We start from the raw sequence: 11,492 nt of genomic DNA, 5'->3' as shown, positions 1-11,492 counted from the left end.
ACAATGTGATAAAGTAAGGTGCAGTATCAGTGGTAGAATTTGGGTGGTGAGTATATGGGTGTTTTCGATGAAATCCTTCTAACTTGGTTGCATGTTTGAAATTTTCCATAATAAAATGTTAGGGGAAATGTACCCCCCTCCTTCCCTGCACCCACCCCGCTTCTGCCTCTCTTTCCTCTCCCTTTTTTGGTTCTCCCCAGTCTCATAGGCCCAGACTTGGCAAGAGTATTTTCACCACGTTCCAGGCAAAACCTGGGGTCGGGCAGAGCACGGCCTGCCTGGCTTCTAGTGTGAAAGAAATATTATTCCAACACTTGTCCTCTGAGCCTGGCAGGAAGGGGGACAGAGGACACCTTGGAGGGGGCAGGGAGTGCCAGCTTTCACAGGCCGCCCCACTGCAGATGGCTAAAGGAACGAGGTTGCACAAACACCCGGAGGGAAGTCAAGCAGTGACCACACCGAGGATCTGGAAAGGAAACGCTGACCGTCCAGAAGTGCCAAGGGGATTGCTAAACCCGGCTCAGAGCCACGCTGCTTTCCTCGTGGCTGGACTGAGGCCCAGAGAGACAGGGGGCATGGGAGACGACGCACAGGCGCCCGCCCTGGTCCCCAGACGCCCTTTCCCTCCCCTGACACCCCAGGCTGTGCTGCTTCCCCCGCACGTGGGAGCTGCTCTGGTAAATGTGCCGCTTGAGAGGATAAATGGTAATTGACAACACAAGGCGAGGAGGGCCCTTTCCACGTGGACCTGAGCACAAGCTTCCAGAGGATTCTCTGCTCCCCCGTTAAGTGCAAAACAGCTATAGGCCACTGCGCTCACTCTGGCCCCTTCTATGGGGGCTGCCAACAGCCTTTACCTTGAGCATCGCGGTGTACCATTGCCATGGCATCAATCCCTAGCAGAGCCCTAAATGCTCTGCCCACACAGGCACACGGTGTGGGAGCATCTCCGTGTCTCCCCAAGTGGGGGTGGGAAAGGGGCACAGGGGGAAGGTGTGTGTAAGGGACCTCAGGGCTCAACCCCAGAGAACCCCGTGCCTCCCATGAGAGAGGTCCCTAATCTTTCCGTGTTAAGATGTCACAAAAACCCATGACTTGCTTGGTCTAAGCTACCATTGTGGACACCAAGTTTTAATTGCTCAAAGCCCTAGTGTTCAGAATCTCAACTCTTGGCCACTTGATGTGACCACTTACCACTTCGGGGGATGTTTTATGTGCTTGGTCATTTATTTATTGAAGTATTACTTAATATCCACTTATTATTGTTTATTGATTTCAGAGAACTGTCACTCCCTCACCTTAAATTCTCACTCTGCTAATTCAGATCACAAGATCAGCAGACACACACGCAGCCTTGTGGAACCATGGTTGGTTTGCTCTTCACCCGGCAGAAGGGAAACACACTCAACTCCTGGGCGGACGTGTCCCCTCCATGCTGCACTCGGTGGGTGGGTGCCGGAACCCCGTGCCTCACCTTGAGTTCACTGTTTCTCTCTGGGTTCCTGCTAGCTTATCCCAGGAGCTGCAGGCCCCAGAAACCAGGGCTTGGGCTGCTCTGTCATTTTTCACCGTGCTTACACATCCCACTGAAGCCTGGCCATCTCTGTGTTTCCGACCCCCAGACCCTACAGTTAACAAAACGGCCGGCCTCACCAGACTTGTGACGTTTGCCGAGGTCATCCACACAGCTGGAGCAGAGGCCCAGCCTCATCCTGGCCTTCCCCTCCTTACCAGACTGTCCTGCAGGCTGCTCCGGTGGCTCCCGTGGGCACCCTGTGCTAGGATTGGAGATGTCGCTGTACCAAGACGCCTACCGCCAGTGTAATCAGCCTCCAGACGCACGTGTCACCGTTCAGGCCACCCCAACAGGCTCAAACCCACCACCGTGCTCCCATTCTCTGCTGCCCCGCACCTCCTCCGTGATGACGGACGGGAGGACCCCGCCCGTCTCTGCACAGCACACCTTCTGAGGCTGCAGCTCCAGCTGCCCCGTGTGGTGGGAAACCCCAGTGGGGATCAGTCCCTGCCCTTAAGAGACAGTCATGCCGCTCAGAAGTGCTGGCCGGGGCAGTCCACTCTGCCCTGCTCTGTGGAGCTCCCCTCTCTTCTAGTTCACTGAGAAAGCACCTCTCCTCCCTCATCGCACTGCAAAGGCATCCCTGCTGCACCTAGTGGGTGCCGTGACTTTTCTAGAGGCTCCTGAGTCAGAGCAGGGAGAGACCGGGGGGGGGGAGGAGAGCGCAGAAGATGCCACCCCTCAGTGTGCCGCTTTGGCACGTGGAGTATTTGGAGCTGAAGGCAGTCAAGACGCAGCAGCCTCAGGAAAACTTTTACCTCCTCCTAACCGCCTCAAGAAATTTAGATACCGGACAGAGAGACGCTACCAGAGACATGTTTTTATCTGCAAGAGCCATCTGTGTGGTAGGGCTGACATCTGACCCTCGAGCATCTCCTCGTCTCATCTTCCTGTGGGTCCCATCGGCTCCGTTCGAAGCCCCAGGCCCCCATTCCTTAGATCAGGGCGGCTTACGAGCTTCAACTACCTGACTGCCTTTGTGGCGCATCTTCGTGGGGCTCCTAAATGTATACAGTTAAATTTATTCTTCTCCTGTTAATCTGTCTTATGGCGATTTAATTATTAGACCAGCCAAAGAACCTAGAAGCGTACAAGGAAACATTTCTTGCCCCTACAGTTATAACTGGGCCTCAGGCAACAGGGTCTCAGAAACACTGAACGTGAATATTCGTAACTGATATCTTTCAGGGTTCCATGCCGGCTCCCTGCTGCTCCAGCCCCAAGGCCACAGCGGCTCTAGGATGATGCCTTGTTGCCTTGACCACTCCCGGGAGAGTTCCTCTGTGTTTGCTCCAAGGGCCCAGAGGCCTCCTGATGTTTCTGCCACCGTCTCCATAGGTCATCGGTCACTGGGCCACCTTCAGGCACACAGGGTGCAGGTAAGAGAATAGCCTTCCCCTCCACTCCCAGGGCCATGCTCAGGCCCAGACCTGCATGGTCCTGGGCTGGAGGGTCTGGTAGCCCACACAGTACCCAGCTGACCACGTCCTCTCAGCCCGGGGAGAAACAGAACCAATAATTAGGTTAACCCAACAATAGAGGAGGCTCAAAAATGATGCTCGAAACCCGGATGCACACACTGCATGAGGCCATTTGCAGAAAGTTCAAGGAGAGGCAAAGCCCTAGTCCACAGAGACAGATGTGTGCATCACCCAGAGCCAGGAGCATGCGCAGGATGGACCACAGAGAGGCAGGAGGAAATGTTCTAGAGCTTGGTGGGGCGGTACTACTGGTGTATGCACATGCTAAAATCCCTCAGTCTGGACACATAAAATAAAGCATTCATTGTATGGGCATCATACCTCATTCAAGTTGATTTTTAAAAATCAAGAAAGGTTTCCAAGCAGTGGACAGAAGACCAGAGCCAAGCATGCACCTCCCTGAGGGGACAAGCAGCTGCCCCTCCCCCACTGGCCAGGTAAGGGTCATCCTCACCCCTCCACCTGCATCCCCCACCCACAGTAGGGCGCATACAGCTGCCAGGGTGAGATTCCAGGTCATACCCCTTCCCTGCTTAAACACCAGCCGCTTTGCTTCCTGTCCCTAGAGCAGGCCAGCCGAGCCCCACCACAGGGCCTTTGCACTGGCTGCTCCCTCTGCCTGATGCTCTCTTCCTTTGTGTCTGCAGGACTTCCTGCCCTTTAGGTAGGTTTCAGCCTAAATGTGTGTCGCCTCAGAGGCATCCCTGACTGGGGTCCATCTCTATTTCACCCTTCACTTCGCTTCCAACAAAGCCCCTGTAGCTCCCTGATCTTAATTACTGATCACTACCCTCCCCCCTACACCCCCTAACGCCGGGCTGGGCAATGCCACAGCCACGCTTGGAGATGAGTTCAGTCCACACTGACGCCTGCTCTAAGGATAAAATGTACACACACAGAAGATTGTAAGATATGTCATTCACAATTGCTTGCATCTGCTGAAATAGTATTTTGGATATATTGGGTTAAACAAAAAGTATTGTTTTTATATGCTTGTTTCTTTTTGCTCTTTTTTTTTTTGTGTGTGTGTGTGTTACGTGGGCCTCTCACTGTTGTGGCCTCTTCCGTTGCGGAGCACAGGCTCAGCGGCCATGGCTCACGGGCCCAGCCACTCCGCGGCATGTGGGATCCTCCCGGACCGGGGCACGAACCCGCGTCCCCTGCATCGGCAGGTGGACTCTCAACCACTGCGCCACCAGGGAAGCCCACTTTTTGCTCTTTTTAATGTGTCTCCTAGCTAATGTAGTTATGCAAGCGTTTGTCTTATGTTTCCATCAGTTAGGGGCTCTACCACCTGGAGTCCCTGGCCCCCGGGTCCCCCGTCCACACTCCATCCACAGGCCCCAGACCCTCTGGCCAGGGAGAAGCCCCAGAAAGGTGTGCCAGCTGAATAAATAAATGAGCTGTGAGAAAGAGAACCCGATGCGCTTTTCTCAAATAAAGGTTAATTCATTTATGTTTGGCAAAGAAGTTCCCCCAGGACGGGGCGCACACGAGGTCTTCCTTCGTCTGCCTCGGAAGGCTGCAGTCTTGTGCGCTGGGGACTCCTAGACGCGGACAGCCGAGGGGGGGCCGAGAGACGCCCCTTCCCCCTTTCAGACCAGGAGGCAGAGCTCGGGGTTACAAGCATCGCCGGCCTCAAGGAGGTGACACCTTCTGCGAGATCGGGGTGAGCCGGGCTGAGGAGCGCGGGAGTGGGAAAACGGGACTCGGAGAGGAGGACCGGGACTGGGAAAGAGTGAGCCGGGTCGGGCGGGTAGAGAAGCGAGAGGAGGGGCAGGATTGGGGGAGGGGCGGGACTAGGGCGGAGGACAGGGGCGGGCGGAGGACAGGGGCGGGCGGTGGGGAGGGGCGGAAGAGGAGAAGCCAGGCGGGCGGGGGCGGGGCATCCGGGGCAGCCCAGGGATAAAGACTCGGTGGCTGGCTGGGCTGTGCTCCTGTCACCGGATCGCTCTTCGGCTGCAGCTCCGTCCGCCTCCGAGAGATCATGGCCGGATCCCCGCGCACCCCGCTGCTTCTGCTGGCCGTCTTGGCCCTCGCCCTGGCCCTGGCCCTGGCCGTGAGCCCTGCGGCAGGGCAGGGCGCCAGAAAGAAAGGCCTGGTGGGCGGCCTGATGGAGGCGGACGTCAACGAGAAGGGCGTACAGGAGGCGGTGTCCTTTGCCATCACAGAGTACAACAAGCAAAGCAACGACGCCTATCAGAGCCGCGCGGTGCGCGTAGTGCGCGCCTTCAAGCAGGTGCGTCCAGTCTGGGAGGGGGCACAGGGCCGGGATGCGGGGGCCGGGGAGGGGGCGCGGAGCCCCGGGTGCAGGGGCTGGGGGCGCCGGGCCAAGCTACAAGGCAGGGGCGCCGGGGCCGGGCAGCCCTGAATGCGGGAGGCCGGCCCCCGAGAGGGCGTGGCCTGCGCGCTCACCAGCCCCGCCCCCTCAGCCCTCCCAGCTCTCGGGAGGGCAGCTCCCAGCCCCTTGAGGCCCCGGGGGATCGCAAGGGACGCGGACGGACTTCTCACCCCCGCGCAGCCCCCGACCTTTTCCGGCGCTCGCAGCCCTTCGCGAGACCGGCCGGCCCTGTCGGTCGGCGCTGGGGTCAGGGCCCAGCCTCCTGGGACCCGGGGGCTTGGCGCGAGTTGTCAACTAAATGACCCCAGGCGAGGTAAAAACAGACCCACACCTGTCTGTCCTCCTGGCTCTGCCACTGAATGCCCTTAAGCACTTTTTCCTTTTAACTTTTTATTTTGACATGATTTCAGACTTAAGAAGCAGTAGCAAAAAGAGCACATACGATCACTGTAGATTCTTCACCCAGATTCTTCAAACGTTAAAAAGTTGACATAGTTGCTTGATCCACCTCATCCCCACGTACACGTGTGTAGGGATGTATATATGCATTTATTTTTCTGAACCCTTTGAAGGTAAACACTTTTGTGTATATTTCCTGAAAACAAGGTTATTTTCTTCCATAACCACAATACAGTTTTGAAAAGCAGGACTCTTTAATACACAGGCCTTATTCAGATGCCCCTGATCGTCCCACTGTGTCCTTTATAGCCAAGGACACTCCCAGGCCACACGATGCAGCCACTGTCCTGCAGCCCCTTTTACTCTGGAGCAGCCCCTGGGTTGTCTCATGACCTTGGCGTTGTTTCTGAAGGGTCCAGCCAGTTGTGGCTCAGACTGTCAGTGGGTTTGGGCTGGCCTGATGTTTCCTCGAGATGAGAGAGCCTCTGGTCACACAGAAGAGGCATGCTCCCCTCTGAGCCTCCTGTCAGCAGATGCCACTAAACGTACCTGGCCACCATGTGGTCGTGTAGCGGCACTGGGGACAGACACTCTGAACATCCTCCAGGGCACCCGGAGGTCATCAGCAAACAGACAAGTCCGTGAGTTGGCCCGTGGTGTCCAGTGTGTCCCAGAGCAGGGGGTCTGGCGTAAGAATACAAAGCTTCCTGGACCGTCGCTTCCGCCTGCAGGTCACATGCATGGGAGCAGCCTCTGGGCTATGACATCTCACTCCCACCCTGAGATGGGCACGCGGTCGCTGACAGCCTGACCTCTGCCTCTGTCAGCCTGCCTGGGTTCTGGCCAGATAAGGAGCCCACTGTCAGAGTTGAGAAGCGGGCAGGAGGGAGAGTTAGGACGGGCTACAGGGCCTTGCGCTGGTCCTTGAAGGAAGGCTAGAATTTAGACCATCCGGCCTGCATCCCTTTGGAGAGCAGGACGCAGCCACACAGCACCGAGAGTGTGGTCCTGCATGCCAGCCATAGGGCTCCCTGCCGCCTTCTCTTGACACTTCAGAAGATGGGTCACGACCAGACCCATTTCTCCTCCTGCAGCAGTGGGCTGGTGCTGTCCCCTTCGGATAGGACCTGCTCTCTCCATTCACCAGGTCCCCTCCAGCCTGCTCCTCTCCAGTGTGACACTAGCTCACTGGCCACATGGGGAAGCTGACAGCAGAGGGATCATGGGTCTACCAGGTGGGGTCCGGAGCCTGGTCCCTGGCCCCTCATTCCGTGTTTCTCCAGGTTCTAACGAAGCATGTCTGGGATGCCTGTGTGAAGCCAGAGTTCACGTCTATTCTGTAATCTCAAGTGTAAAAGGCACGCAATATATGACACACTTGAGAAATATTCCCGTCAAAAACGACACCTAAGAGGAAGGCATTCCAGGCGGTCTTTTATTGGCCTAAACGTCCGCGAACGTGAAGCTCTCATTTTCTTCTGTTCTGGGAGGGAATAAATAAACCTGGGCTACATGCAGGGAATGGGATGCTGTGGGCTCCGCCCTGGGGACTGGAGTTCAGCGTACGTGTAATCACCAGGCAGCAGCTTTCCTGCGGATGCAGTGTGGACTCTTGACACAGGGCCACCATCTTGCGCTCAGTCCCCTCCCTGGTCCTGGGCGCTGGCCAGTTGCTTGCCTGTACCCAGGCTGGCTCCTCGGAGCTGTGCCTTCTGTTCCTGGACCCAGTTAGAGCGTTGGTCCCTGGCTTCCCCCTCTGTGTCCCTGTGGGAGATGCCTTGTTGGAGCAGCTGGTAAACAAGTTCCGGGGAGGGCCTGGGGCACAGCGGCCGTCAGGAGGCGGCTGTGCTTCCTGGGTGTGGCTCTGGCAGCCTGTGAACGCGGGGAGCGGTGGGAAGAAGGTAACCACGTGTGTGCAGCCGGCAGGTGTTGGTAAGGGTGTGTGCTCTCTCCGTGTCCAGGTTGTGTCCGGGATGAACTACTTCTTGGACGTGGAGATTGGCCGAACCACGTGTACAAAGTCCCAGGACAACTTGGACAACTGTCCCTTCCATGACCAGCCACAACTGAAAAAGGTTCGTGCCTGATGGGAGCAGGGGTTGGGGTGCCCATGGGGGCGCATCGCGGGTGCCTGCCGGGGCTGTGAGGGGAAGGGTATGTGTGTGCACGTGACTGCTCTGGCTTTATGGGGTTTTAGCTGGGGAATTGGGGCACCGTCTGCTTTGGGGATTGTTGCCTGCGGGATGGAGGACCCAGCTGCGGGTGTTTGCTGGGAAGGGAGAAAGGGCCCTTTAATCCCAGCCTCGCGCCCCCATCCCCGGGCAGATTAGAGGGAATTGGAGGCCTGTAACCGGCCCACCATGCCACCTGCTCACCAAAGGCCAGACTCTCCCAGGGGCTTGGCTGGTTCTCAGGGGTCTCGGCCCCAGGGAGGGCTGCACTCCTTTGTCACCCCTCCCGGGCCCCACCTCTGCAGGGGCTTTCCTGGACCTGGGTCCCAGCCCCTGGGTCCTCCCCTCTGGTCCTGTCTCAGTGCCAGCCTGCTGGGGGTGGGGGCTGGGGCCAGTGCACTTGCCTCTTTAAGTGTAACCCTGACCAACCATCCCTCTCTTCCCTTTCGCAGCAAAAGCTTTGCAACTTCCACGTTCACGTCGTCCCCTGGTTGAACACCATCTCCCTGATGAATTTCAGCTGCCAGGATGAATCGGGGACTGGGCATCAGGCAGGCCGCTGACTGCCTCTCACTCACGCCCCCCCAGAGCGCTCACACCTCCCTCCGATGGGTGACCCGCCTGGTGGATGTGCCCTCCGTGTGCCGTCCCAGCAGACACGCAGAGAAGGCTCCTTGGGCATTTTTGGTACGGCTAAGGGGCTCTAACTCATTTCTTTCTTCTAATTGCTTTCCAAGTGAACCAAATGCCCTCGCTCTGCTATTTTACTCAATAAAAAAGTAACAGCAGCTACTCCTCGAGTTGCTCACTGTCTCGGGCGGTGCAGCGGGAAGGATCTAGGCAGTTACTTTATGAAGGCACCCCGTCTCGCTGGCTCTGAGGGCAGGCAATGGGGAGGGGCGGGGAGCGGGCGTGGCAGGCGAGCTGGGCCTTCAGCTCTCGTACTCCTGATAATCGGACAAGGGAGAGGAGGGGGGACCTAAGCTGCTGACCCCAGAGACTCAGCTGCTGTGTCTGCAAATGAGTCAGACTGTGTGCTGGGGCTGGACAGGAGGCTGGGGAGGTGATGGAGCCTGAGACCTGAGTCACCCTCCGAGGGGCTGCACGTGTGCTGAGCTGATCAGACTCCTGGGATGACTCTCACTGGTCACGTTCCCTAGAAGCAAAATAATGATTTAACGTCTACCTCTTTCCACAAACAACTTCGGGTACCTACGAAAAAACAAAGACCAAAAGTATGTGTAACTGATGGAGTGAGGGAATACGGGTCAGAATCAAGGTCAAACAAGGTCGGAATTGGGAATTCAATAGCGTGAGAGCAGGCCTTCTCTGATACATTTCGGGAGCCGTGGAATCCACAAGGATTTTGCCGATTTACACCCCTCCTTCTGTTCTCTGGGCTCCTAGATAAAACGGGTCTTAGCGCAGAACTCCACGTAAGGGGTGTAGAACTTGAGACACATAGTGGGCCTTCTTCTTTCCCTAAGGACTGTATAATTAATAGGCAATGTCCCCTCTTAGTGTCACCATCGTTCTGCAGCAGAGTGGATATTTAGTGCCCCAAGCTGGGAACAACGCCGCTCCCTGCACTGTCCTCAACGTTGACCGTTCACTACCGAGGGTGACGCTTCCTCTGTTCCCAGATGCCCACCATGCTCATGTCAGCGTTGCCCAGCCCTCCTGTCGTGTTGCAGTGACCACAGAAGGCGAAGGGACAAAGGGAGCTCACCTAGATGACTCCAAGGCTGGCACCTCAGGTGCCACAGCTGCACCTGCAGAGCTAGAACCGGGACACCAGGAAGAGGGTGGGGACCGTCCCCTTCCACCTGCCGCCCCCTGACTCACCGGGCCCCAAGGACTTCCCCCCCCGCCCCGCCGCCCCCCATCTCTGTCTTCACCGAGCGCACAGCAGAGCCTTCTCACCCCAGACTTGACTTAACAGAAGGGCTTTGGGATTCAAGGAGTGAGGCGCTGTCTGCAGGCCTGGCACTGGCCAGGTTTGGGCCTGGGGCTGGGCCCTGCAGGGGATCCTGGGACTTGTGGACACAGAAGTGGTGGCCTGGGGCAAAGGCCTCCCTGCAGAGACTCTCCTCCTGGGTGGAACATCTTGCCTTTCCACAAGCAGCCAGCAGCTAGGCCGATTTCCCATAAAGTCATCCCTTTGTGACGCTTCCAATGCCCTGTTCGTCGTGGAAGTCTGGGCAGCGGCGTCGGGGTGTGCTCTTCTTGGCTCACCTGCTTCTCCCACCACCTAGCCCCCGCTTCCGCAGCCCACACTGCAGGGTTCAGGCCGGTGCCACCCCAGGTGGGACAGGGGGTGGGACAGTGTGACTGGGAGGCCTCACTGACCAGGAGGTCACCCAGACCGGTGTGTCTAGGTAGGAAGCACAGACCCTGAAACTTTCATCTGCACAGTTGTACTTTGTTTTTTTTTTTCTTTTTGCGGTACGCGGGCCTCTCACTGTTGTGGCCTCTCCCGTTGCGGAGCACAGGCTCCGGACGCGCAGACATTGCGCAGCAATGGCTCACGGGCCCAGCCGCTCCGCGGCATGTGGGATCTTCCCGGACCGGGGCACGAACCCGCGTCCCCTGCATCGGCAGGCGGACTCTCAACCACTGCGCCACCAGGGAAGCCCTGCACAGTTGTACTTTTATGCTTGTTTATTTTAAACGTAAATATAAGTGTGGTTAAAAAGCAGAATTCAACTGAGTGAGTTTGAAGGTCTTGGCTTTATCCAATGGCTCATGAATGTGGCAGGATCGCATAGAGCAACCTGAAGGGCACGCAGAGGAGCCCTAGAGCATGCAAGCTGCTATAGAACGGAGGGTGGGTGAGGAGGTCAGCCAAAGAAAAGGGCTATTCTGGGCCTAGACATCTTTGGGAGGAAGGGGAGCAGGAAAGGCATGGGTTTTACCGTGCAGGCTGCCTCTTCTTCCTCCGGGGATGGGGAGGCCCCACGTGACAGGTGACCTCATCGTGCTGAGCAGAAAATCCCATGCTGTTCAGATGACATTTCTGGGGAAGGTCAAGACTGCACTTAGGTGAGGTGTTAAATCTAGGTTTTGTATCCTGGGTTTAGCACATGTGACGCCACCGGGGGGCTGTGGGTTTTCTCTTTGTGTATAATTGAAGTGAAACTATTCATGTAAGTAGATTTAGCACAGGGCGTGGCTCTGGATGAAGCTCATTGATCTAACTACATTTTATAGTGGTTTAAAACGTTGACACTCCTTGCATTGAGAGGTGGGGTCCGTAAGCTGCCTCTTCACTCTAGGTGGGCTTGTGACTCCTTCAACCGAAAACTGCAGAAGAAGTGGCCCTGTGACCTTCAAGCTGCAGAGGAAGCTTCCTTCCCCCAGCTCCCTCAGACACTTGCCTTGGGGGAAGCCATGGGGAGAGGTCCCCGGGGTGCCCACCGGACGGCCCCAGAGGAGCTCCCAGCCAAAGCCGGCATCACCGGCCGCCACGTGAGTGGGCCACCATGGATGTCCAGCCCACCTGGACATCCAGCCCTGGTTGTCAC

At 57.1% G+C, this 11,492-nt stretch overlaps 1 protein-coding gene across 1 annotated transcript; it reads left to right on the top strand.

Annotated features, from left to right (window-relative positions):
• Window positions 1-4,950: 4,950 nt before the first annotated feature.
• CST3 (cystatin C) lies at window positions 4,951-8,760 on the top strand. The gene is made up of 3 exons (XM_019927563.3): window positions 4,951-5,296; window positions 7,759-7,872; window positions 8,421-8,760. The coding sequence occupies exons 1-3, from the start codon at window positions 5,045-5,047 to the stop codon at window positions 8,529-8,531; spliced, it is 477 nt and encodes a 158-aa protein (XP_019783122.2). The 5' UTR covers window positions 4,951-5,044; the 3' UTR covers window positions 8,532-8,760.
• Window positions 8,761-11,492: the final 2,732 nt, after the last annotated feature.

Source organism: Tursiops truncatus, chromosome 15 (genome assembly GCF_011762595.2).
Source record: "Tursiops truncatus isolate mTurTru1 chromosome 15, mTurTru1.mat.Y, whole genome shotgun sequence".
Lineage (NCBI taxonomy): Eukaryota > Metazoa > Chordata > Mammalia > Artiodactyla > Delphinidae > Tursiops > Tursiops truncatus.
Note: the sequence above shows the minus strand (reverse complement) of the source record. Positions and strands in the feature narration are given on the sequence as shown.

Coding starts and splice junctions, on each gene's coding strand:
- CST3 (XM_019927563.3), top strand. CDS start 5,045: ATGGCCGGATCCCCGCGCACCCCGCTGCTTCTGCTGGCCGTCTTGGCC. Junction 5,297..7,758: donor TAGTGCGCGCCTTCAAGCAG/GTGCGTCCAGTC, acceptor CTCCGTGTCCAG/GTTGTGTCCGGGATGAACTA. Junction 7,873..8,420: donor ACCAGCCACAACTGAAAAAG/GTTCGTGCCTGA, acceptor TCCCTTTCGCAG/CAAAAGCTTTGCAACTTCCA.